Below are 27,928 nucleotides of genomic sequence, written 5' to 3'. Positions count from 1 at the left end.
GACATTCTGGCTGGTAACAGACAGTCAACAGAGTAACAGACATTCTGGATGGTAACAGACAGTCAATAGAGTAACAGACATTCAGGATGGTAACAGACAGCCAACAGAGCAACAGATATTCTGGATGGTAACAGACAGCCAACAGAGTAACAGACATGCTGGATGGTAACAGAGAGTAACATACATTCTGGATGGTAACAGACAGTAACAGACATTCTGGATGGTAACAGACAGCCAACAGAGTAACAGACATTCTGGATGGTAACAGACAGCCAACAGAGTAACATACATTCTGGATGGTAACAGACAGCCAACAGAGTAACAGACATTCTGGATGGTACCAGACAGCCAACAAAGCAACAGACATTCTGGATGGTAACAGACAGTCAATAGAGTAACAGACATTCTGGATGGTAACAGACAGTCAATAGAGTAACAGACATTCAGGATGGTAACAGACAGCCAACAGAGCAACAGACATTCTGGATGGTAACAGACAGCCAACAGAGTAACAGACATGCTGGATGGTAACAGAGAGTAACATACATTCTGGATGGTAACAGACAGTAACAGACATTCTGGATGGTAACAGACAGCCAACAGAGTAACAGACATTCTGGATGGTAACAGACAGCCAACAGAGTAACATACATTCTGGATGGTAACAGACAGTCAATAGAGTAACAGACATTCTGGATGTTAACAGACAGTAACAGACATTCTGGATGGTAACAGAGAGTAACAGACATTCTGGATGGTAACAGACAGCCAACAGAGTAACATACATTCTGGATGGTAACAGACAGTCAATAGAGTAACAGACATTCTGGATGGTAACAGACAGTAACAGACATTCTAAGCAGAGTAACAACAGACGGAGTCGTCAGGTCAGTTATTATGGAGTCTGTTTATTGTTGTGTCTGATACTAGACCAGACAAGGCGTAGTGATAAGTAATAGAAAAGGCATTGTGAGCCCAGCACAGTTAGTTTAGGATCCTTCCACAGGCACAGGGTGTGGAGTGGTTGTGTGTGTCAGTACAGTCACTCTGGTCCGGTCTCAGTCTCTAGCTCCTCTGATACAGACGACTCGTTGAGCTCAGCAATCAATGAACCGTCTTCGTTTACAGTGACCAATGGGAGGTCCTTGTTGGGGTTGACCAATGGTGTCTCGTCATTGCTCCCGGCCAACGGGGACTCGTGATTGGATGCAGAGTTTGTTGTTATGGAGATGGGGTTGGCTCCTCCCTCTGGACTCATGTCCCAGTCCTGATCTGCAGGCTGAGGTAGACTGGCTAGAAGTTCCTACACACACACACACACACACACACACACAGTCAGAGACACACTATGCTGTTTCGAAATGAAATTATGTTGTGTAAGTGTGGTTGTGTGTGTGTACCTGTTGTCTGTCCAGGTTGTTGGTCCTTACAGCAGTCAGAAGACTCTTGGTGAAGGTCTCCAACTCATAATATCTCTGATTCTGATTCTCTAGTTGGCTCTCCAGATACTGCACCTCCTCAAGCTGAAACACACACAGACAACATGACATACTGGCCTATACACATCATGGTATGGTTGTGTGTGTGTGTGTGTGTGTGTGTGTGTGTGTGTGTGTGTGTCCCATCACCTTAAACTCCAGGAGGTTCTGCATGTTTTCCATATCAGATCCGACCATCTCAACACCATCATCATCATCATCATCATCATCAATCACCTCTATCTTCTGTCAGGAAACACAACCCTATATAATCAGTGACTAAATCTGTCAGGAAACACAACCCTATATAATCAGTGGCTAAATCTGTCAGGAAACACAACCCTATATAATCAGTGACTAAATCTGTCAGGAAACACAACCCTATATAATCAGTGACTAAATCTGTCAGGAAACACAACCCTATATAGTCAGTGACTAAATCTGTCAGGAAACACAACCCTATATAGTCAGTGACTAAATCTGTCAGGAAACACAACCCTATATAATCAGTGACTAAATCTGTCAGGAAACACAACCCTATATAATCAGTGACTAAATCTGTCAGGAAACACAACCCTATATAATCAGTGACTAAATCTGTCAGGAAACACAACCCTATATAGTCAGTGACTAAATCTGTCAGGAAACACAACCCTATATAATCAGTGACTAAATCTGTCAGGAAACACAACCCTATATAGTCAGTGACTAAATCTGTCAGGAAACACAACCCTATATAATCAGTGGCTAAATCTGTCAGGAAACACAACCCTATATAATCAGTGGCTAAATCTGTCAGGAAACACAACCCTATATAATCAGTGGCTAAATCTGTCAGGAAACACAACCCTATATAGTCAGTGGCTAAATCTGTCAGGAAACACAACCCTATATAGTCAGTGACTAAATCTGTCAGGAAACACAACCCTATATAATCAGTGGCTAAATCTGTCAGGAAACACAACCCTATATAATCAGTGGCTAAATCTGTCAGGAAACACAACCCTATATAGTCAGTGGCTAAATCTGTCAGGAAACACAACCCTATATAATCAGTGACTAAATCTGTCAGGAAACACAACCCTATTTGGTCAGTGGCTAAATCTGTCAGGAAACACAACCCTATATAATCAGTGACTAAATCTGTCAGGAAACACAACCCTATATAATCAGTGGCTAAATCTGTCAGGAAACACAACCCTATATAATCAGTGGCTAAATCTGTCAGGAAACACAACCCTATATAGTCAGTGGCTAAATCTGTCAGGAAACACAACCCTATATAATCAGTGGCTAAATCTGTCAGGAAACACAACCCTATATAATCAGTGGCTAAATCTGTCAGGAAACACAACCCTATATAATCAGTGGCTAAATCTGTCAGGAAACACAACCCTATATAATCAGTGGCTAAATCTGTCAGGAAACACAACCCTATATAGTCAGTGGCTAAATCTCAACGCTCTTCTTTACATTCCCATGTTTACAGTGTAAAGTAACAGTCCCTCTAGTGTCATAACAGGGTCTCTAGTCTCTCTAGTGTCATAACAGGGTCTCTAGTCTCTCTAGTGTCATAACAGGGTCTCTAGTGTCTCTAGCATCATAACAGGGTCTCTCTAGTGTCATAACAGGGTCATTCTAGTGTCATAACAGGGTCTTTCTAGTATCATAACAGGGTCTCTCTAGTGTCATAACAGGGTCTCTCTAGTATCATAACAGGGTCTCTAGTATCATAACAGGGTCTCTATAGTCTCTAGTATCATAACAGGGTCACTCTAGTCTCTATAGTATCATAACAGGGTCTCTATAGTCTCTAGTATCATAACAGGGTCACTAGTCTCTCTAGTATCATAACAGGGTCTCTATAGTCTCTAGTATCATAACAGGGTCACTCTAGTCTCTCTAGTATCATAACAGGGTCTCTATAGTCTCTAGTATCATAACAGGGTCTCTCTAGTGCCTCTAGTGTCATAACAGGGTCTCTCTAGTGTCATAACAGGGTCTCTCTAGTGTCATAACAGGGTCTCTCTAGTGTCATAACACGGTCTCTCTAGTGTCATAACACGGTCTCTCTAGTGTCATAACAGTCTCTCTAGTGTCATAACAGTGTCTCTAGTCTCTCTAGTGTCATAACAGGGTCTCTAGTGTCTCTAACATCATAACAGGGTCTTTCTAGTGTCATAACAGGGTCTCTATAGTCTCTAGTATCATAACAGGGTCTCTAGTTTCTCTAGTGTCATAACAGGGTCTCTCTAGTTTATCTAGTGTCATAACAGGGTCTCTCTAGTTTCTCTAGTGTCATAACAGGGTCATTCTAGTGTCATAACAGGGTCTCTCTAGTGTCATAACAGGGTCTCTCTAGTGCCATAACAGGGTCTCTCTAGTGTCATAACAGGGTCTCTCTAGTTTCTCTAGTGTCATAACAGGGTCTCTCTAGTGTCATAACAGGGTATCTAGTGTCATAACAGGGTCTCTCTAGTGTCATAACAGGGTCTCTCTAGTGTCATAACAGGGTCTCTCTAGTGTCATAACAGGGTCTCTCTAGTGTCATAACAGGGTCTCTCTAGTGTCATAACAGGGTCTCTCTAGTGTCATAACAGGGTCTCTAGTGTCATAACAGGGTCTCTCTAGTGTCATAACAGGGTCTCTCTAGTGTCATAACAGGGTCTCTCTAGTGTCATAACAGGGACTCTCTAGTGTCATAACAGGGACTCTCTAGTGTCATAACAGTGTCTCTCTTGTGTCTCTAGTGTCATAACAGTGTCCCTCTAGTGTCATAACAGTGTCTCTAGTCTCTCTAGTGTCATAACAGGGTCTCTAGTGTCTCTAACATCATAACAGGGTCTTTCTAGTGTCATAACAGGGTATCTAGTGTCATAACATGGTCTCTAGTGTCATAACAGGGTCTCTCTAGTATCATAACAGGGTATCTCTAGTGTCATAACAGGGTCATTCTAGTGTCTCTAGTGTCATAACAGGGTCATTCTAGTGCCTCTAGTGTCATAAAAGGGTCATTCTAGTGTCATAACAGGGTCTCTCTAGTGTCATAACAGGGTCTCTCTAGTGTCATAACAGGGTCTCTCTAGTGTCATAACAGGGTCTCTCTAGTGTCATAACAGGGTCTCTCTAGTGTCATAACAGGGTCTCTCTAGTGTCATAACAGGGTCTCTCTAGTGTCATAACAGGGTCTCTCTAGTGTCATAACAGGGTCTCTCTAGTGTCATAACAGGGTCTCTCTAGTGTCATAACAGGGACTCTCTAGTGTCATAACAGGGTCTCTCTCGTGTCTCTAGTGTCATAACAGTGTCCCTCTAGTGTAATAACAGTGTAGTGTACTAGTGTATACTGCAGTACCACGTCGTGAACCATGGGAGCGCTGCTGCTGTCCTCTACTCCATTCTCTTCTTCTCTCTGGTACGAATCACTGGTCCCATCTAAAACAACAACACTGTTACACTGGACACTGCTACTGGGGGTGGTTGTGTGTGTGTGTGTGTGCGCGCGCGTCTCACCCTCGGACAGACAGAAGGATGCTCCATCGTTTAGGTTGTCTCCCAACTCTGGTGTTCCAAGCCCCTCCCCATCGGAACTCAGCGCAGAGGGAGACTCCTCCCCTTCCTGTGATGTCAGGAACACGGCCGGCCCACATTTAGGGAACGGGATCTCGATGCCCATCAGACGGTACTTCCTCCTCCGGTTCCCGATCCACGTCTGTCAAACAAACACATAGCCCAACATACTGTTAAGATCCACGTCTGTCAAACATATACATCACTTTAAAAAATGAAGGACAGCCACACACTCTAGGAGCTCAGACGCAAAATATTTACAGTTGAAGTCGGAAGTTTACATACACAGCCAAATACATTTAAAGTCAGTTTTTCACAATTCCTGACATTTAATCTTAGTAAAAATTCCCTGTCTTAGGTCAGTTAGATCACCACTTTATTTAAAGAATGACATTTCACATTCTTTAAATAAAGTGGTGATCTAACTGACCTAAGACTGAAAGCTGAAATAAATCATTCTCTCTACTTATTTCAGCTTTTATTACATTCATCACATTCCCAGCGGGTCAGAAGTTAACATACAAAAGTTTTGAGAATGACACAAATATTAATTTTCACAAAGTCTGCTGCCTCAGTTTGAATGATGGCAATTTGCATATACTCCAGAATGTTATGAAGAGTGATCAGATGAATTGCAATTAATTGCAAAGTCCCTCTGTGCCATGCAAATTAACTGAATTCCCCCAAAAATGTTTCCACTACATTTCAGCCCTGCCACAAAAGGACCAGCTAACATCATGTCAGTGATTCTCTCGTTAACACAGGTGTGAGTGTTGACGAGGACAAGGCTGGAGATCACTCTGTCATGCTGATTGAGTTCGAATAACAGACTGGAAGCTTCAAAAGGAGGGTGGTGCTTGGAATCATTGTTCTTCCTCTGTCAACCATGGTTACCTGCAAGGAAACACGTGCCGTCATCATTGCTTTGCACAAAAAGGGCTTCAAAGGCAAGGATATTGCTGCCAGTAAGATTGCAATTAAATCAACAATTTATCGGATCATCAAGAACTTCAAGGAGAGCGGTTCAATTGTTGTGAAGAAGGCTTCAAGGTGCCCAAGAAAGTCCAGCAAGCGCCAGGACCGTCTCCTAAAGTTGATTCAGCTGTGGGATCGGGGCACCACCAGTACAGAGCTTGCTCAGGATTGGCAGCAGGCAGGAGGAGGTGCATCTGCACGCACAGTGAGGCGAAGACTTTTGGAGGATGGCCTGGTGTCAAGAAGGGCAGCAAAGAAGCCACTTCTCTCCAGGAAAAACATCAGGGACAGACTGATATTCTGCAAAAGGTACAGGGATTGGACTGCTGAGGACTGGGGTAAAGTCATTTTCTCTGATGAATCCCCTTTCCGATTGTTTGGGGCATCCGGAAAAAAGCTTGTCGGAGAAGACAAGGTGAGCGCTACCATCAGTCCTGTGTCATGCCAACAGTAAAGCATCCTGAGACCATTCATGTGTGGGGTTGCTTATCAGCCAAGGGAGTGGGCTCAACTCACAATTTTGCCTAAGAACACAGCCATGAATATCGAATGGTACCAACCTCATCCTCCGAGAGCAACTTCTCCCAACCATCCAGGAACAGTTTGGTGACAAACAATGCCTTTTCCAGCATGATGGAGCACCTTGCCATAAGGCAAAAGTGATAACTAAGTGGCTCGGGGAACATAACATCGATATTTTGGGTCCATGGCCAGGAAACTCCCCAGACCTTAATCCCATTGAGAACTTGTGGTCAATCCTCAAGAGGTGGATGGACAAACAAAAACCAACAAATTCTGACAAACTCCAAGCATTGATTATGCAAGAATGGGCTGCCATCAGTCAGGATATGGCCCAGAAGTTAATTGACTGCATGCCAGGGCGGTTTGCAGAGGTCTTGAAAAAGAAGGGTCAACACTGCAAATATTGACTCTTTGCATCAACTTCATGTAACTGTCAATAAAAGCCTTTGACACTTATGAAATGCTTGTAATTATACTTCAGTATTCCATAGTAACATCTGACACAAACATTTAAAGACACTGAAGAAGCAAACTTTGTGTAAATTAATATTTGTGTCATTCTCAAAACATTTGACCAGGACTGTACACGCAATTAGTATTTGGTAGCATTGCCTTTAAATTGTTTAACTTGGGTCAAACGTTTCGGGTAGCCTTCCACAAGCTTCCCACAATAAGTTGGGTGAATTTTGGCCCATTTCTCCTGACAGAGCTGGTGTAACTGAGTCAGGTTTATAGGCCTCCATGCTCGCACACACTTTTTCAGTTCTTCCCAAAAATGTTCTATAGGATTGAGGTCAGGGCTTTGTGATGGCCACTCCAATACATTGACTTGTCCTTAAGCCATTTTGCCACAACTTTGGAAGTATGCTTGGGGTCATTGTCCATTTGGAAGACCCGTTTGAGACCAAGCTTTAACTTCCTGACTGATGACTTGAGATGTTGCTTCAATATATCCACAAAAATTCTCTTTCCTCATGATGACATTTATTTTGTGAAGTGCACCAGTCCCTCCTGCAGCAACGCACCCCCACAACATCATGCTGCCCCCCCCGTGCTGCCCCCACGGTTGGGATGGTGTTCTTCGGCTTGCAAGCCTCCCCATTTTACCTCCAAACATAACGATGGTCATTATGGCCAAACAGTTCTATTTTTGTTTCATCAGACCAGAGGAAATTTCTCCAAAAAGTACGATCTTTGTCCCCATGTACAGTTGCAGTTGCAAACCGTAGTCTGGCTTTTTTATGGCGGTTTTGGAGCAGTGGCTTCTTCATTTCTGAGCGGCCTTTCAGGTTATGTCGATATAGGACTCGTTTTACTGTGGATATAGATACTGTTGTACCTGTTTCCTCCAGCATCTTCACAAGGTCTTTTGCTGTTGTTCTGGGATTGATTTGCACTTTTCACACCAAAGTAAGCTCATCTCTAGGAGACAGAACGCGTCTCTTTCCTGTGCGGTATGACGGCTGTGTGGTCCCATGATGTTTATACTTGCGTACGAACGTGGTATCTTCAGGCGTGTGGATTGCTCCCAAGGATGAACCAGATGTGTGGAGGTCTACAATTTTTATTCTGAGGTCTTGGCTGATTCCTTTGGATTTTCCCATGATGTCAAACAAAGAGGCACTGAGTTTGAAGGTAGGCCTTGAAATACATCCACAGGTACACCTCCAATTGACACAAATTATGTCAATCAGCCTATCAGAAGCTTCTAAAGCCATGACATTTTCTGGAATTTTCCAAGCTGTTTAAAGGCACAGTCTTTAGTGTATAGTGTATATAAACTTCTGACCCACTGGAATTGTGATACAGTGAATTATAAGTGAAATAATCTGTCTGTAAACAATTTTAGTAAAACTTACTTGTGTCATGCAGAAGGTAGATGTCCTTACCGACTTGCCAAAACTATAGTTTGTTAAAAATAAATGTGTGGAGTGGTTGAAAAACGAGTTTTAATGACTCCAACCTCAGTGTATGTAAACTCCCCACTGTAGGTCCAACGCGTCAGCAGGGTACAATGACAAACACAGTGGGGTGACTCATTATGTCGTGTCAAAGGACACACAGGTGTCTGTAGTCATGGCCGGGTGTGGCCTGATATCATTGGTTTATTCTCATATATTAAATATTAAAATAGCATACAAAAAAACAAATGGATTGCGTACGATCATAGATCAATTTGGCTGCATAAGCAGACAGACATTTAGAATAGCAAAATCACAATAATCACAAGAATGGCTTCAGATCAAAGTCTACGTTGAGACCGAAGGGAGCAAAGGGTCTTTAAATTAAAGATCCAGGCAGCCTCTCGTTTTAACAATGAATTGTCGAGGTCACCACCGTCTGTCGAAACATTGGACATAATTATTTTTGTATCTGAGCTCCTAGAGAGTGTGGCTCTCCTGTATTTTTTAAGTGTTCCACTCCTCTAGCCAGCACCTCGCCTAAATAGGCGTGCGTTTCTTTCGCCTCTAAATCAAACACATCACAAAATATAATATACGGTTAAGATCCACATCTGTCAATCAAACACAACTAATGTTAATACTGTACAACACTCAAAGGGAGTGTGTGATTGGCTGATACAACTGAGAGGAAGCCTCTGATTGGTTGCTACCTTGACTATCTCAGTGTCTACGTTGAGCTGATTGGCTGCTGCGTTGATCTTCTCTCTGCAGACAGAACCCAGACTGGTCATCCCTCGATCCCAGTACCGCTTCAACTGGCCCAGGTCCACATCACTGAACTGGGTCCTGTCCTGTAGCTAAACACACACACTATACATTATAGACACATGACATATTATGGAACAGTATAGATGGTCTGATGGTGACAGTGCTCTAATCTCCTAAAGACTGCTAGATGAAGACTTACAGTTCTCTTCCTGGAGTTACTGATGAGCCACGGAGCAGAGGGACTGACTGGAACCTAGACAGGGGAGGAGACGAGAGGAGGATAGAGGAGGAGAGGGGAGGAGACGAGAAGAGGAAAGAGGAGGAGAGGGGAGAAGACAAGAGGTGGAAAGAGGAGAAGATGAGAAAGGAGGAGACGAGAAGAGGAAAGAGGAGGAGAGGGGAAAGGAGGAGACGAGAAGAGGAAAGAGGAGAAGAGAGAGGAGGAAAGAGGAGGAGAGTTACTGATGAGCAATGGAAAGGCTGACTGGAACCTAGACAGATAACAGGAGAGGACTGCATGTACAGAACAGTAGTACACTTTCAGTTTCAAATGATTCCTATCCCCTACCTGTATGCTGGGTTATGCAATAGGTAAGATCTGTAGGGTTGTAGTAACTGGGTAGTAGTAGTAGTAGTAGTAACAGTAATCCCTACATGTATACTAGGGGAGGTCTGTAGGGTTGTAGTAACTGGGTAGTAGTAGTAGTAGTAGTAACAGTAACCCCTACCTGTATGCTGGGTTATGCAATAGGTGAGATCTGTAGGGTTGTAGTAACTGGGTAGTAGTAGTAGTAGTAGTAACAGTAATCCCTACATGTATACTAGGGGAGGTCTGTAGGGTTGTAGTAACTGGGTAGTAGTAGTAGTAGTAGTAACAGTAACCCCTACCTGTATACTAGGGGAGGTCTGTAGTGTTGTAGTAACTGGGTAGTAGTAGTAGTAGTAGTAACAGTAACCCCTACCTGTATAATAGGGGAGGTCTGTAGTGTTGTAGTAACTGGGTAGTAGTAGTAGTAGTAACAGTAACCCCTACCTGTATACTAGGGGAGGTCTGTAGTGTTGTAGTAACTGGGTAGTAGTAGTAGTAGTAGTAGTAGTAGTAGTAGTAGTAGTAGTAGTAGTAGTAGTAACAGTAATCCCTACCCGTATACTAGGGGAGGTCTGCAGTGTTGTAGTAACTGGGTAGTAGTAGTAGTAGTAACAGTAACCCCTACCTGTATACTAGGGGAGGTCTGTGGTGTTGTAGTAACTGGGTAGTAGTAGTAGTAGTAACAGTAACCCCTACCTGTATACTAGGGGAGGTCTGTAGAGTTGTAGTAACTGGGTAGTAGTAGTAGTAGTAGTAGACGTAGTAGTAGTAGTAGTAACAGTAATCCCTACCTGTATACTAGGGGAGGTCTGTGGTGTTGTAGTAACTGGGTAGTAGTAGTAGTAGTAGTAGTAGTAGTAACAGTAATCCCTACCTGTATACTAGGGGAGGTCTGTAGTGTTGTAGTAACTGGGTAGTAATAGTAGTAGTAGTAGTAACAGTAACCCCTACCTGTATACTAGGGGAGGTCTGTAGTGTTGTAGTAACTGGGTAGTAGTAGTAGTAGTAGTAGTAACAGTAACAGTAATCCCTACCTGTATACTAGGGGAGGTCTGTAGTGTTGTAGTAACTGGGTAGTAGTAGTAACAGTAACAGTAATCCCTACCTGTATACTAGGGGAGGTCTGTAGTGTTGTAGTAACTGGGTAGTAGTAGTAGTAGTAACAGTAACCCCTACCTGTATACTAGGGGAGGTCTGTAGTGTTGTAGTAACTGGGTAGTAGTAGTAATAGTAACAGTAATCCCTACCTGTATACTAGGGGAGGTCTGTAGTGTTGTAGTAACTGGGTAGTAGTAGTAACAGTAACAGTAATCCCTACCTGTATACTAGGGGAGGTCTGTAGTGTTGTAGTAACTGGGTAGTAGTAGTAGTAGTAACAGTAATCCCTACCTGTATACTAGGGGAGGTCTGTAGTGTTGTAGTAACTGGGTAGTAGTAGTAACAGTAACAGTAACCCCTACCTGTATACTAGGGGAGGTCTGTAGTGTTGTAGTAACTGGGTAGTAGTAGTAGTAGTAACAGTAACCCCTACCTGTATACTAGGGGAGGTCTGTAGAGTTGTAGTAACTGGGTAGTAGTAGTAGTAGTAACAGTAACCCCTACCTGTATACTAGGGGAGGTCTGTAGTGTTGTAGTAACTGGGTAGTAGTAGTAGTAGTAACAGTAACCCCTACCTGTATACTAGGGGAGGTCTGTAGTGTTGTAGTAACTGGGTAGTAGTAGTAACAGTAACAGTAATCCCTACCTGTATACTAGGGGAGGTCTGTAGTGTTGTAGTAACTGGGTAGTAGTAGTAGTAGTAACAGTAACCCCTACCTGTATACTAGGGGAGGTCTGTAGTGTTGTAGTAACTGGGTAGTAGTAGTAGTAGTAACAGTAACCCCTACCTGTATACTAGGGGAGGTCTGTAGTGTTGTAGTAACTGGGTAGTAGTAGTAACAGTAACAGTAATCCCTACCTGTATACTAGGGGAGGTCTGTAGTGTTGTAGTAACTGGGTAGTAGTAGTAGTAGTAACAGTAACCCCTACCTGTATACTAGGGGAGGTCTGTAGTGTTGTAGTAACTGGGTAGTAGTAGTAGTAGTAGTAGTAGTAACAGTAACAGTAATCCCTACCTGTATACTAGGGGAGGTCTGTAGTGTTGTAGTAACTGGGTAGTAGTAGTAACAGTAACCCCTACCTGTATACTAGGGGAGGTCTGTAGTGTTGTAGTAACTGGGTAGTAGTAGTAGTAGTAACAGTAACCCATACCTGTATACTAGGGGAGGTCTGTAGTGTTGTAGTAACTGGGTAGCAGTAGTAGTAGTAACAGTAACCCCTACCTGTATAATAGGGGAGGTCTGTAGTGTTGTAGTAACTGGGTAGTAGTAGTAGTAGTAACAGTAACCCCTACCTGTATACTAGGGGAGGTCTGTAGTGTTGTAGTAACTGGGTAGCAGTAGTAGTAGTAACAGTAACCCCTACCTGTATAATAGGGGAGGTCTGTGGTGTTGTAGTAACTGGGTAGTAGTAGTAGTAGTAACAGTAACCCCTACCTGTATACTAGGGGAGGTCTGTAGAGTTGTAGTAACTGGGTAGTAGTAGTAGTAGTAGTAGACGTAGTAGTAGTAGTAGTAACAGTAATCCCTACCTGTATACTAGGGGAGGTCTGTGGTGTTGTAGTAACTGGGTAGTAGTAGTAGTAGTAGTAGTAGTAGTAACAGTAATCCCTACCTGTATACTAGGGGAGGTCTGTAGTGTTGTAGTAACTGGGTAGTAATAGTAGTAGTAGTAGTAACAGTAACCCCTACCTGTATACTAGGGGAGGTCTGTAGTGTTGTAGTAACTGGGTAGTAGTAGTAGTAGTAGTAGTAACAGTAACAGTAATCCCTACCTGTATACTAGGGGAGGTCTGTAGTGTTGTAGTAACTGGGTAGTAGTAGTAACAGTAACAGTAATCCCTACCTGTATACTAGGGGAGGTCTGTAGTGTTGTAGTAACTGGGTAGTAGTAGTAGTAGTAACAGTAACCCCTACCTGTATACTAGGGGAGGTCTGTAGTGTTGTAGTAACTGGGTAGTAGTAGTAACAGTAACAGTAATCCCTACCTGTATACTAGGGGAGGTCTGTAGTGTTGTAGTAACTGGGTAGTAGTAGTAACAGTAACAGTAATCCCTACCTGTATACTAGGGGAGGTCTGTAGTGTTGTAGTAACTGGGTAGTAGTAGTAGTAGTAACAGTAATCCCTACCTGTATACTAGGGGAGGTCTGTAGTGTTGTAGTAACTGGGTAGTAGTAGTAACAGTAACAGTAACCCCTACCTGTATACTAGGGGAGGTCTGTAGTGTTGTAGTAACTGGGTAGTAGTAGTAGTAGTAACAGTAACCCCTACCTGTATACTAGGGGAGGTCTGTAGAGTTGTAGTAACTGGGTAGTAGTAGTAGTAGTAACAGTAACCCCTACCTGTATACTAGGGGAGGTCTGTAGTGTTGTAGTAACTGGGTAGTAGTAGTAGTAGTAACAGTAACCCCTACCTGTATACTAGGGGAGGTCTGTAGTGTTGTAGTAACTGGGTAGTAGTAGTAACAGTAACAGTAATCCCTACCTGTATACTAGGGGAGGTCTGTAGTGTTGTAGTAACTGGGTAGTAGTAGTAGTAGTAACAGTAACCCCTACCTGTATACTAGGGGAGGTCTGTAGTGTTGTAGTAACTGGGTAGTAGTAGTAGTAGTAACAGTAACCCCTACCTGTATACTAGGGGAGGTCTGTAGTGTTGTAGTAACTGGGTAGTAGTAGTAACAGTAACAGTAATCCCTACCTGTATACTAGGGGAGGTCTGTAGTGTTGTAGTAACTGGGTAGTAGTAGTAGTAGTAACAGTAACCCCTACCTGTATACTAGGGGAGGTCTGTAGTGTTGTAGTAACTGGGTAGTAGTAGTAGTAGTAGTAGTAACAGTAACAGTAATCCCTACCTGTATACTAGGGGAGGTCTGTAGTGTTGTAGTAACTGGGTAGTAGTAGTAACAGTAACCCCTACCTGTATACTAGGGGAGGTCTGTAGTGTTGTAGTAACTGGGTAGTAGTAGTAGTAGTAACAGTAACCCATACCTGTATACTAGGGGAGGTCTGTAGTGTTGTAGTAACTGGGTAGCAGTAGTAGTAGTAACAGTAACCCCTACCTGTATAATAGGGGAGGTCTGTAGTGTTGTAGTAACTGGGTAGTAGTAGTAGTAGTAACAGTAACCCCTACCTGTATACTAGGGGAGGTCTGTAGTGTTGTAGTAACTGGGTAGTAGTAGTAGTAGTAACAGTAATCCCTACCTGTATACTAGGGGAGGTCTGTAGTGTTGTAGTAACTGGGTAGTAGTAGTAACAGTAACAGTAATCCCTACCTGTATACTAGGGGAGGTCTGTAGTGTTGTAGTAACTGGGTAGTAGTAGTAGTAGTAACAGTAATCCCTACCTGTATACTAGGGGAGGTCTGTAGTGTTGTAGTAACTGGGTAGTAGTAGTAGTAGTAGTAGTAGTAGTAGTAGTAGTAGTAGTAGTAGTAGTAGTAACAGTAATCCCTACCCGTATACTAGGGGAGGTCTGCAGTGTTGTAGTAACTGGGTAGTAGTAGTAGTAGTAACAGTAACCCCTACCTGTATACTAGGGGAGGTCTGTGGTGTTGTAGTAACTGGGTAGTAGTAGTAGTAGTAACAGTAACCCCTACCTGTATACTAGGGGAGGTCTGTAGAGTTGTAGTAACTGGGTAGTAGTAGTAGTAGTAGTAGACGTAGTAGTAGTAGTAGTAACAGTAATCCCTACCTGTATACTAGGGGAGGTCTGTGGTGTTGTAGTAACTGGGTAGTAGTAGTAGTAGTAGTAGTAGTAGTAACAGTAATCCCTACCTGTATACTAGGGGAGGTCTGTAGTGTTGTAGTAACTGGGTAGTAATAGTAGTAGTAGTAGTAACAGTAACCCCTACCTGTATACTAGGGGAGGTCTGTAGTGTTGTAGTAACTGGGTAGTAGTAGTAGTAGTAGTAGTAACAGTAACAGTAATCCCTACCTGTATACTAGGGGAGGTCTGTAGTGTTGTAGTAACTGGGTAGTAGTAGTAACAGTAACAGTAATCCCTACCTGTATACTAGGGGAGGTCTGTAGTGTTGTAGTAACTGGGTAGTAGTAGTAGTAGTAACAGTAACCCCTACCTGTATACTAGGGGAGGTCTGTAGTGTTGTAGTAACTGGGTAGTAGTAGTAACAGTAACAGTAATCCCTACCTGTATACTAGGGGAGGTCTGTAGTGTTGTAGTAACTGGGTAGTAGTAGTAACAGTAACAGTAATCCCTACCTGTATACTAGGGGAGGTCTGTAGTGTTGTAGTAACTGGGTAGTAGTAGTAGTAGTAACAGTAATCCCTACCTGTATACTAGGGGAGGTCTGTAGTGTTGTAGTAACTGGGTAGTAGTAGTAACAGTAACAGTAACCCCTACCTGTATACTAGGGGAGGTCTGTAGTGTTGTAGTAACTGGGTAGTAGTAGTAGTAGTAACAGTAACCCCTACCTGTATACTAGGGGAGGTCTGTAGAGTTGTAGTAACTGGGTAGTAGTAGTAGTAGTAACAGTAACCCCTACCTGTATACTAGGGGAGGTCTGTAGTGTTGTAGTAACTGGGTAGTAGTAGTAGTAGTAACAGTAACCCCTACCTGTATACTAGGGGAGGTCTGTAGTGTTGTAGTAACTGGGTAGTAGTAGTAACAGTAACAGTAATCCCTACCTGTATACTAGGGGAGGTCTGTAGTGTTGTAGTAACTGGGTAGTAGTAGTAGTAGTAACAGTAACCCCTACCTGTATACTAGGGGAGGTCTGTAGTGTTGTAGTAACTGGGTAGTAGTAGTAGTAGTAACAGTAACCCCTACCTGTATACTAGGGGAGGTCTGTAGTGTTGTAGTAACTGGGTAGTAGTAGTAACAGTAACAGTAATCCCTACCTGTATACTAGGGGAGGTCTGTAGTGTTGTAGTAACTGGGTAGTAGTAGTAGTAGTAACAGTAACCCCTACCTGTATACTAGGGGAGGTCTGTAGTGTTGTAGTAACTGGGTAGTAGTAGTAGTAGTAGTAGTAGTAACAGTAACAGTAATCCCTACCTGTATACTAGGGGAGGTCTGTAGTGTTGTAGTAACTGGGTAGTAGTAGTAACAGTAACCCCTACCTGTATACTAGGGGAGGTCTGTAGTGTTGTAGTAACTGGGTAGTAGTAGTAGTAGTAACAGTAACCCATACCTGTATACTAGGGGAGGTCTGTAGTGTTGTAGTAACTGGGTAGCAGTAGTAGTAGTAACAGTAACCCCTACCTGTATAATAGGGGAGGTCTGTAGTGTTGTAGTAACTGGGTAGTAGTAGTAGTAGTAACAGTAACCCCTACCTGTATACTAGGGGAGGTCTGTAGTGTTGTAGTAACTGGGTAGCAGTAGTAGTAGTAACAGTAACCCCTACCTGTATAATAGGGGAGGTCTGTGGTGTTGTAGTAACTGGGTAGTAGTAGTAGTAGTAACAGTAACCCCTACCTGTATACTAGGGGAGGTCTGTAGAGTTGTAGTAACTGGGTAGTAGTAGTAGTAGTAGTAGACGTAGTAGTAGTAGTAGTAACAGTAATCCCTACCTGTATACTAGGGGAGGTCTGTGGTGTTGTAGTAACTGGGTAGTAGTAGTAGTAGTAGTAGTAGTAGTAACAGTAATCCCTACCTGTATACTAGGGGAGGTCTGTAGTGTTGTAGTAACTGGGTAGTAATAGTAGTAGTAGTAGTAACAGTAACCCCTACCTGTATACTAGGGGAGGTCTGTAGTGTTGTAGTAACTGGGTAGTAGTAGTAGTAGTAGTAGTAACAGTAACAGTAATCCCTACCTGTATACTAGGGGAGGTCTGTAGTGTTGTAGTAACTGGGTAGTAGTAGTAACAGTAACCCCTACCTGTATACTAGGGGAGGTCTGTAGTGTTGTAGTAACTGGGTAGTAGTAGTAGTAGTAACAGTAACCCATACCTGTATACTAGGGGAGGTCTGTAGTGTTGTAGTAACTGGGTAGCAGTAGTAGTAGTAACAGTAACCCCTACCTGTATAATAGGGGAGGTCTGTAGTGTTGTAGTAACTGGGTAGTAGTAGTAGTAGTAACAGTAACCCCTACCTGTATACTAGGGGAGGTCTGTAGTGTTGTAGTAACTGGGTAGCAGTAGTAGTAGTAACAGTAACCCCTACCTGTATAATAGGGGAGGTCTGTAGTGTTGTAGTAACTGGGTAGCTGTCCCGAGGATATGGACCAGGCCTGGAGCTGCTGAGGACCAGTGAGGGGGATGTGAGGACTCTCTCCCCAGATCCCTCTCCCCTGCTGGGGCTGTCCCTCACCCCCTGGCCTCTCTGGAGGTCCCCATGGGCCGTGGCAGCCATGTTGGATAACTCTTCCTCCCTCCGCCACTCATCCTCTTCATCACCCGTCTCCATGGCGATAGAGAGGCAACCAATAGTGTCCGAGGGGTGGGGAGTCGGTCTGTGTTTCTCCAGCCTGCTCCTATCAGAAGGCTGTCCTTGTCCTAATCCCTCCCCTTCCCCCCTCTCTGATAGGCTGAAGACCTGATGAATGCGGGGGGAGTGGTCTGAAGGGGGAGGGATGGGGTGAGGAGAGGGGGAGGGACGGGGCCTGGGGGGATGAGGTGGGAGAGTCTGGTGGTTGGATTGAGGCCTGGTCTGGGGCTGGGAGGGAGAGGGCCAGGGGCCAGACTGGAGAGAACCATACTGTCTAGCCCAGCTCCGAGGTACCCCCCCTCCTACCCCGGCCACTCCTGCTGCCCCCCCGGCCATGGCCCCACTTGTGGGGAAACCCACCCTCTTGGACATGCTGTTGATTGGGGGGCCGGGGGGTGAGGAGGAGGGGGGTGAGGAGAAGGAGGGGGAAGAGGAGAGGGAGGGGGTTTTATAGTGAGGAAGTGACAAGGTACCCAATCTGGAGTGGAGCTGGAGAGGGGAGGAGACAGAACTGTTACTCCTGTGCTGTGATTGGTTAAGCAGAGTTTGATGGACATGTGCAGGCAGCTCAGAGTCAGAAGGGAGGGGCTTAACAGTGGGCCGGGAACTAGAGGCGGAGCCTAGAGAGTAAATCCCAGTCAGGATGACATCATTGTTGTTGTTGACAGAGCTAAGCGGAGAGGAAGAAGAAGAGGAGGAGGAGGAAGGGAGGAGATGGGAGGAGCCTCTCTGGATGTACCGAGCCGCCGCCATCTCTGCTGTCTGCATGGCGCCCGCGACTAAAGCCCCGCCTGCTAGTGTGTGATTGGACAGAGCTACCCCAGCCACGCTGTGATTGGACAGAGCTCCCCCAACCATGCTGTGGGATACGCCCGCATTCTGGTCATTCCTCGAGGCCAGCTTCCGTCTCTTGTTCCCCACCCAGGTCTGGAGAGAGACAGACACATAGTTAACACTACCGTTGCTACAACATCACCCAGGTCTGGAGAGACAGACAGACGCATGGTAGTAGTAGTAGTCTAGTAGTAGTAGTAGTAGCATCAGCAGTAGTAACAGTAACAGTAGTAGTAGTAGTACTATAGTAGTAGTAGTACTATAGGAGTAGTAGTAGTAGTACTATAGTAGTAGTAGTAGTAGTAGTATTAGTAGCAGTAGTAACAGTAACAGTAGTAGTAGTAGTAGCAGTAGTAACAGTAGTAGTAGTATTAGTAGCTGTAGTAACAGTAGTATTAGTAGCAGTAGTAACAGTAACAGTATTAGTAGTAGTTTTGTTAACTATGTGTCTCTCTCCAGAACTGGGTGATGTTATTGTAGTAGTATTAGTAGTGTTAACTATGTGTCTGTCTGTCTCTCTCCAGAACTGGGTGATGTTATTGTAGTAGTATTAGTAGTGTTAACTATGTGTCTCTCTCCAGAACTGGGTGATGTTGTTGTAGTAGTAATAGTGGTGGTAGTTTTGTTAACTATGTGTCTCTCTCCAGACTGAGTGAGGGTAAATGGTTGGCATGTTCAGAGCTATCTACCCACTTGCCACACACTGGTTGAATCAACATTGTTTCCATGTCATTTCAACTAAATAAGGTTGAACCAACGTGGATTAGACGTTGAATTGACGTGTGTGCCCATTGGCTACTTTATGTTTTAATGATTTATCTGGGTAGAAGGAACGTCACGTGAAAATATATTTCACTTGAGGAAAGTTATTTGGTATTTTATTAGGATCCCCATTTAGCTGTTGCAAAAGCAGCAGCTACTCTTCCTGGGGTTCACACAAAACATGACATAATACAGAACATTAATAGACAAGAACAGCTCAAGGACAGAACTACATTAATTTTAAAAAGGCACACGTGGCCTACATATCAATACATACACACACACTATCTAGGTCCAATAGGGGAGAGGCGTTGTGCCGTGAGGTGATACTTTATCTGTTTTCTGAAACCACGTTTGCTGTTTATTTGAGCAATATGAGACGGAAGGAAGTTCCATGCAATAAAGAGTTTTATATAATACTGTATGCTTTGTTGGATCTGCTCTGGATTTGGGGACTGTGAAAAGACCCCTGGTGACATGTCTGGTGGGGTAAGTGTGTGTGTGTCAGAGCTGTGTGTAAGTTGACTGTGCAAACAAGTTGGGATCAAATCAAAGTTTATTTGTCACGTGGCCCAAATACAACCTTACAGTGAAATGCTTACTTACAGGCTCTAACCAATGGTGCGGGGGAAAAAGGTGTGTGTGTGTAGGTAAGTAAAGAAATAAAACAACAGTAAAAATACATTTGAAAAAAAGAGTAGCAAGGCTATATACAGGAGAGAGGCTATATACAGGAGAGAGACTATATACAGTAGAGAGACTATATACAGGAGAGAGACTATATACAGGAGAGAGGCTATATACAGGAGAGAGACTATATACAGTAGAGAGACTATATACAGGAGAGAGACTATATACAGGAGAGAGGCTACATACAGTAGAGAGACTACATACAGTAGAGAGACTATATACAGGAGAGAGGCTACATACAGTAGAGAGACTACATACAGTAGAGAGACTATATACAGACACCTGTTAGTCAGGCTGATTGAGGTAGTATGTACATGTAGCTATCGTTATTTTCAACACACGTTATCTCCAACACATTAACGTTTCTTATAAAAAAGAAGAAGTGATGCAGTCAGTCTCTCCATTCTTCGCCAAGAGAGACTGGCACGCATAGTATTTATATCATCCCTCTGATTACAATGAAGAGCAGAACGTGCCGCTCTGTTCTGGACCAGCTGCAGCTTAACTAGGTCTTTCCTTGCAGCACTGGACCACACGACTGGACAATAATCAAGATTAGACAAAACTAGAGCCTGCAGGGCTTGCTTTCTGGAGTGTGGTGTCAAAAAAGAAAAGCAGAGCATCTCTTTATTACGGACAGACCTCTCCCCATCTCTCTATTACGGACAGACCTCTCCCCATCTCTTTATTACAGACAGACCTCTCCCCATCTCTTTATTACAGTGAGACCTCTCCCCATCTCTTTATTACAGACAGACCTCTCCCCATCTCTTTATTACAGACAGACCTCTCCCCATCTCTTTATTACAGACAGACCTCTCCCCATCTCTTTATTACAGACAGACCTCTCCCCATCTCTCTATTACAGACAGACCTCTCCCCATCTCTTTATTACAGACAGACCTCTCCCCATCTCTTTATTACAGACAGACCTCTCCCCATCTCTTTATTACAGTGAGACCTCTCCCCATCTCTTTATTACAGTGAGACCTCTCCCCATCTCTTTATTACAGACAGACCTCTCCCCATCTCTATACTACAGACAGACCTCTCCCCATCTCTTTATTACAGTGAGACCTCTCCCCATCTCTATATTATGACAGACATCTCACCATCTCTTTATTACGGACAGACCTCTCCCCATCTCTCTATTACAGTGAGACCTCTCCCCATCTCTATATTATGACAGACATCTCACCATCTCTTTATTACGGACAGACCTCTCCCCATCTCTCTATTACAGTGAGACCTCTCCCCATCTCTTTATTACAGTGAGACCTCTCCCCATCTCTTTATTACAGACAGACCTCTCCCCATCTCTCTATTACAGTGAGACCTCTCCCCATCTCTTTATTACAGTGAGACCTCTCCCCATCTTTACAACCATTGAATCTATATATTTTGATCATGACAGTTTACAATCTAAGGTAACGTCAAGTAATTTAGTCTCCTCAACTTGTTCAACGGCCACACCATTCATTACCAGATTCAGCTGAGGTCTAGAACTTAGGGAATTATTTGTACCAAATACAATGCTCTTAGTTTTAGAGATGTTCAGGACCAGTTTATTACTGGCCACCCATTCCAAAACAGACTGGAACTCTTTGTTAAGGGTTTCAGTGACTTCTTTAGCTGTGGTTGCTGATGTGTATATGGTTGAATTATCAGCATACATAGACACACATGCTTTGTTTAATGCCAGTGGCAGGTCATTGGTAAAAATAGAAAAGAGTAGAGGGCCTAGAGAGCTGCCCTGCGGTACACCAAACTTTACATGTTTGACATTAGAGAAGCTTCCATTAATGGAATATCGTGGATTTAGAGCTGAGGTTGAAAAGCCATAAGACATATGTTTTTTTCAACAACAGGTTATGGTCAATAATATCAAAAGACTGCACTGAAATCTAACAGTACCGCTCCCACAATCGTCTTATTATCAATTCCTTTCAACCAATCATCAGTCATTTGTGTCAGTGCAGTACATGTTGAGTCACCTTCTCTATAAGCATGCTGAAAGTCTGTTGTTCATTTGTTTACAGAGAAATAGCATTGTATTTGGTCCCCAAAAAATTCCATCAGTTTGCTAAGAGCTGGCAGCAAGCTTAAAGGTCTCCTGTCTTTCCTGGATATAGCCACTATATTGTGATCACTGCATCCCATGGGTACGGATACAGCTTTAGAGCAGATTTCTGGAGCATTAGTAAAAATGTGATCAATACATGTGGATGATGTAGTTCCTGTAGTGTTTGTAAACACCCTGGTAGGTTGATTAATAACCTGAACCAGATTACAGGCACTGGTTACAAGGAGAAGCTTCCTCTTGAGCAGACAGCTTGATGAAAATCAGTCAATATTCAGTAGTGTTAACTATGTGATGAATGGATTTGTCTCCAGACCCCCCCCCCCCCCCCACACTGCTGCTACTCGCTGTTTATTATCTATGCATAGTCACTTTACCCCTACCTACATGTACAAATAACCTTGAATTACTTGTACCCCTGCACATTATCTCTGTACCCCCTGTATATAGCCTCATTATTGTTATTTTATTGTGTTACTTTTTATTATTTGGTCAATATTTTCTTAACTATTTCTGGAACTGCATTGTTAGTTCAGGGCTAAGTAGGAAGGTCTACACCTGATGTATTCAGCGCATGTGACAAATAAAGTTTGATTTGATGTTAGTTGTAGTAGTGTTAACTATGTGTCTGTCTGTCTCTGCAGACCTGGGTGATGCTGTAATAGTAGTAGTGTTAACTATTTGTCTCAGCTCGTGGGTTACTGAATGTTTTTCTATTGACTGCCATAGTCCAATTGGCTGTAAAAAATGTTTTACATTGTTGATTTTTCAGATATCAAAATTGGGTTGTGGGCTGAAAAAGGTGTGGGAAACCTGCACTAGAGGATAACAGCTGATGGATAAATACCCTGCACTAGAGGATAACAGCTGATAGATAAATACCCTGCACTAGAGGATAACAGCTGATGGATAAATACCCTGCACTAGAGGATAACAGCTGATGGATAAATACCCTGCACTAGAGGATAACAGCTGATAGATAAATACCCTGCACTAGAGGATAACAGCTGATAGATAAATACCCTGCACTAGAGGATAACAGCTGATAGATAAATACCCTGCACTAGAGGATAACAGCTGATGGATAAATACCCTGCACTAGAGGATAACAGCTGATAGATAAATACCCTGCACTAGAGGATAACAGCTGATGGATAAATACCCTACACTAGAGGATAACAGCTGATAGATAAATGCCCTGCACTAGAGGATAACAGCTGATAGATAAATACCCTGCACTAGAGGATAACAGCTGATAGATAAATACCCTGCACTAGAGGATAACAGCTGATGGATAAATACCCTGCACTAGAGGATAACAGCTGATGGATAAATACCCTGCACTAGAGGATAACAGCTGATGGATAAATACCCTGCATTAGAGGATAACAGCTGATGGATAAATACCCTGCATTAGAGGATAACAGCTGATAGATAAATACCCTGCACTAGAGGATAACAGCTGATGGATAAATACCCTGCATTAGAGGATAACAGCTGATAGATAAATACCCTGCACTAGAGGATAACAGCTGATGGATAAATACCCTGCACTAGAGGATAACAGCTGATAGATAAATACCCTGCACTAGAGGATAACAGCTGATAGATAAATACCCTGCACTAGAGGATAACAGCTGATGGATAAATACCCTGCACTAGAGGATAACAGCTGATGGATAAATACCCTGCATTAGAGGATAACAGCTGATGGATAAATACCCTGCATTAGAGGATAACAGCTGATAGATAAATACCCTGCACTAGAGGATAACAGCTGATGGATAAATACCCTGCACTAGAGGATAACAGCTGATGGATAAATACCCTGCATTAGAGGATAACAGCTGATGGATAAATACCCTGCATTAGAGGATAACAGCTGATGGATAAATACCCTGCACTAGAGGATAACAGCTGATAGATAAATACCCTGCACTAGAGGATAACAGCTGATAGATAAATACCCTGCATTAGAGGATAACAGCTGATAGATAAATACCCTGCACTAGAGGATAACAGCTGATGGATAAATACCCTGCACTAGAGGATAACAGCTGATGGATAAATACCCTGCACTAGAGGATAACAGCTGATGGATAAATACCCTGCACTAGAGGATAACAGCTGATAGATAAATACCCTGCACTAGAGGATAACAGCTGATGGATAAATACCCTGCACTAGAGGATAACAGCTGATAGATAAATACCCTGCACTAGAGGATAACAGCTGATAGATAAATACCCTGCACTAGAGGATAACAGCTGATGGATAAATACCCTGCACTAGAGGATAACAGCTGATGGATAAATACCCTGCACTAGAGGATAACAGCTGATGGATAAATACCCTGCACTAGAGGATAACAGCTGATGGATAAATACCCTGCACTAGAGGATAACAGCTGATGGATAAATAATAATAGGAGTGTATAGATAGAGGTCATAGATCGTACTGGCATCATGCTGAATGTATAGATAGAGTATAGATATAGAGAATAGATCGTACCTAGGGCCTTAGAAAATCCATGATGCAGAGAACACAGAAAAAAAGTGGTCTCAAAGTAGCAAAACATTTAGCGATTTTCTATTTCCCTACATACCCGCACCACACTGAAGTCCAGCTTGGTCTCCTGAGCACACTGAAGGATCAGCTGAAAGCAGCTCTTGCTCTGATTGGTCATCCCGTTGTCATAGTAGCTCTCCAGGACTCGCTGCTGCTCCAATGTGAACACAGACCGCAGGTTCATCTGACGGAGACACAGCATTGGTCAATAAACTATCCAATAAAAACAACAGACAACATTGAGTTCACTATGTAGACCTAAATTCACTGTGGACAAAACATTGACATTGACTGACCAGGTGAAAGCTAAGCTTATTGATGTCACTTCTTAAACCCACTTAAAATCAGTGTAGGAGAGGAGACAGGTTAAATAATGATTTTTAAGCCTTGAGACATAGAACACCTTCGTAATATTGAGAAGCACACCGTTTGCCCTCAGAACAGCCTCAATTAATCTGGGGTCGGACTCTACAAGGTGTCGAAAGCGTTCCACAGGGATGCTGGCCCATGTTGATTACAATCCTACCCATAGTTGTGTCAAGTTGGCTGGATGGCCTTTGGGTGGTGCACCATTCTTGATACACACGGGAAACTGTTTAGCATGAAAAACCCAGCAACATTGCAGTTCTTGACACAAACCGGTGCACCTGGCACCTACTACCATACCCCATTGAAAGGCACTTAAATATTTTGTCTTGTTCATTCACCCTGTGAATGTGACAATCCATGTCTCAAGACTTCTTCAACCCGTCTCCTCCCCTTCATCTACACTGATATAAGTGAAAATACAAGTGACATCAAAAAGGATCATAGCTTTCACCTTTTCGGGTCTCATGGAAGGAGCAGTTTTGTACACTCAGTGTGTATATAATAGGTATATTAGAATATAAAGGCTAACTCATAGTCCAGCTGGTCTGGTTTCTCTAGCCACTGTCTGTATGTATCCAAACAGTATATAATAGATACACTACCCTTAAAAAGTTTGGGGTCACTTAGAAATGTCCTTGTTTTTGAAAGAAAAGCAATTTTTTTGTCCATTAAAATAACATTAAATTTATCAGAAATACAGTGCAAAGAAAAGGCCATATCTCAGACTGGCCAATAAAAAGATTCACACTGGACAGAGGAACTCTGCTAGAAGGCCAGCATCCCGGAGTCTCCTCCTCCTCCTAGAAGGCCAGCATCCCGGAGTCTCTTCTTCACTGTTGATGTTGAGACTGGACAGAGGAACTCTGCTAGAAGGCCAGCATCCCGGAGTCTCCTCCTCCTCCTAGAAGGCCAGCATCCCGGAGTCTCCTCTTCACTGTTGATGTTGAGACTGGACAGAGGAACTCTGCTAGAAGGCCAGCATCCCGGAGTCTCCTCCTCCTCCTAGAAGGCCAGCATCCCGGAGTCTCCTCTTCACTGTTGATGTTGAGACTGGACAGAGGAACTCTGCTAGAAGGCCAGCATCCCGGAGTCTCCTCCACCTCCTAGAAGGCCAGCATCCCGGAGTCTCCTCTTCACTGTTGACGTTGAGACTGGACAGAGGAACTCTGCCTAGAAGGCCAGCATCCCGGAGTCTCCTCCTCCTCCTAGAAGGCCAGCATCCCGGAGTCTCCTCTTCACTGTTGATGTTGAGACTGGACAGAGGAACTCTGCTAGAAGGCCAGCATCCCGGAGTCTCCTCTTCACTGTTGACGTTGAGACTGGACAGAGGAACTCTGCTAGAAGGCCAGCATCCCGGAGTCTCCTCTTCACTGTTGACGTTGAGACTGGACAGAGGCACTCTGCTAGAAGGCCAGCATCCCGGAGTCTCCTCTTCACTGTTGACGTTGAGACTGGACAGAGGAACTCTGCTAGAAGGCCAGCATCCCGGAGTCTCCTCTTCACTGTTGACGTTGAGACTGGACAGAGGAACTCTGCCTAGAAGGCCAGCATCCCGGAGTCTCCTCTTCACTGTTGATGTTGAGACTGGACAGAGGAACTCTGCTAGAAGGCCAGCATCCCGGAGTCTCCTCTTCACTGTTGACGTTGAGACTGGACAGAGGAACTCTGCTAGAAGGCCAGCATCCCGGAGTCTCCTCCTCCTCCTAGAAGGCCAGCATCCCGGAGTCTCCTCTTCACTGTTGATGTTGAGACTGGACAGAGGAACTCTGCTAGAAGGCCAGCATCCCGGAGTCTCCTCCTCCTCCTAGAAGGCCAGCATCCCGGAGTCTCCTCCTCCTCCTAGAAGGCCAGCATCCCGGAGTCTCCTCTTCACTGTTGACGTTGAGACTGGACAGAGGAACTCTGCTAGAAGGCCAGCATCCCGGAGTCTCCTCTTCACTGTTGACGTTGAGACTGGACAGAGGAACTCTGCTAGAAGGCCAGCATCCCGGAGTCGCCTCTTCACTGTTGATGTTGAGACTGGACAGAGGAACTCTGCTAGAAGGCCAGCATCCCGGAGTCTCCTCTTCACTGTTGACGTTGAGACTGGACAGAGGAACTCTGCCTAGAAGGCCAGCATCCCGGAGTCTCCTCTTCACTGTTGACGTTGAGACTGGTGTTTTGTGGGTACTATTTAATGAAGCTGCCAGTTGAGGACTTGTGAGGCATCGGTTTCTCAAACTAGACACTAATGTACTTGTCCACTTGCTCAGTTGTGCACCAGGGCCTCCCACTCCTCTTTCTATTCTGGTTAGGGCCAGTTTGCTCTGTTCTGTGAAGGGAGTAGTACACAGTGTTGTACGAGATCTTCAGTTTCTTGGCAATTTCTCACATGGAATAGCCTTCATTTCTCAGAAAAGTATAGACTGATGAGTTTCAGAAGAAAGTTCTTTATTTCTGGCCATTTTGAGCCTGTAATTGAACCCACAAACGCCGATGCTCCTGATTCTCAACTAGTCTAAAGAAACCCAGCTTTATTGCTTCTTTAATCAGAACAACAGTTTTCAGCCGTGCTAACATAATTGCAAAAGGGTTTTCCAATGATCAATTATACTTTTAAAATGATAAACTTTGATTAGTTAACACAACGTGCCATTGGAACACAGGAGTGATGGTTGCTGATAATGGGCCTCTGTACGCCTATGTAGATATTCCACAGAAAACAAAAAAATCTGCCATTTTCAGCTACAATAGTCATTTACAACATTAACAATGTCCACACTGTATTTCTGATCAACTTGATGTTATTTTAAATGGACAAAAAAACTAACTTTCTTTCAAAAACAAGGACATTTCTAAGTGTCCCCAACCTTTTGAATGGCAGTGTATATTAGAATATAAAGGCTAACTCATAGTCCAGCTGGTCTGGTTTCTCTGGCCACAGTCTGTATGTATCCAAACAGTATATAATAGATAAATTAGGCAAAGCGGAGTGCCTGGATACACCCGTTGGCCATATATCACCAACCCCCGAGGTGCCTTATTGCTTATAAACTGGTTACCGACATAATTAGAGCAGTAAAAATAAATGTTTTGTCCTACCCGTGGTATACGGTCTGATATACCACGGCTTTCAGCATTCAGGGCTTGAACCACCCAGTTTATAATAGAATATAAAGGCTCATTGTCCAGGTGGTCTGGTAGTGGTTTCTCTACTTACCGTCTGCAGGCCTCGTTTCTCATGCCATTCCTCCATACTGCTGCTACTGCAGGGGGGCAGATCAGCCATACAGCAGAACCAAGAGCAGGGCCAGACCGGGGTGAGGTCTAGGCAGCAGGGCCGGGCCGGGGTGAGGTCTA

The 27,928-nt window shown here is 43.8% G+C and overlaps 1 protein-coding gene across 4 annotated transcripts; it reads right to left on the bottom strand.

Moving 5' to 3' along the window:
• Window positions 1-888: 888 nt before the first annotated feature.
• hdx (highly divergent homeobox) lies at window positions 889-27,928 on the bottom strand. Of its 4 annotated transcripts, none has more exons than XM_036969905.1 (10): window positions 27,789-27,928; window positions 24,258-24,404; window positions 17,023-18,213; window positions 9,416-9,469; window positions 9,159-9,305; window positions 4,991-5,189; window positions 4,833-4,912; window positions 1,629-1,724; window positions 1,401-1,523; window positions 889-1,303 (listed from the first exon to the last, which is right to left on the bottom strand). In XM_036969905.1, the coding sequence occupies exons 1-10, from the start codon at window positions 27,855-27,857 to the stop codon at window positions 1,043-1,045; spliced, it is 2,367 nt and encodes a 788-aa protein (XP_036825800.1). In that variant the 5' UTR covers window positions 27,858-27,928; the 3' UTR covers window positions 889-1,042. The 4 variants fall into 4 exon arrangements, 3 of the variants coding, with proteins under 3 accessions (XP_036825800.1, XP_036825801.1, XP_036825802.1); XM_036969906.1 differs by having other exon boundaries at window positions 1,629-1,721; XM_036969907.1 differs by having other exon boundaries at window positions 17,023-17,775.

Source organism: Oncorhynchus mykiss, chromosome 31 (genome assembly GCF_013265735.2).
Source record: "Oncorhynchus mykiss isolate Arlee chromosome 31, USDA_OmykA_1.1, whole genome shotgun sequence".
Classification (NCBI taxonomy): domain Eukaryota; kingdom Metazoa; phylum Chordata; class Actinopteri; order Salmoniformes; family Salmonidae; genus Oncorhynchus; species Oncorhynchus mykiss.
This window is presented reverse-complemented; position numbering and strand designations above follow the sequence as displayed.

Excerpts from the sequence above, each read along its gene's own strand:
- hdx (XM_036969905.1), bottom strand. The coding sequence starts at position 27,857 with ATGGCTGATCTGCCCCCCTGCAGTAGCAGCAGTATGGAGGAATGGCAT. Across the intron at positions 9,470-17,022 it reads AGACCTCCCCTATTATACAG|GTTCCAGTCAGTCCCTCTGC; the intron begins GTAGGGGTTACT and ends TCCCCTGTCTAG. Across the intron at positions 4,913-4,990 it reads ATCCTTCTGTCTGTCCGAGG|ATGGGACCAGTGATTCGTAC; the intron begins GTGAGACGCGCG and ends TTGTTGTTTTAG.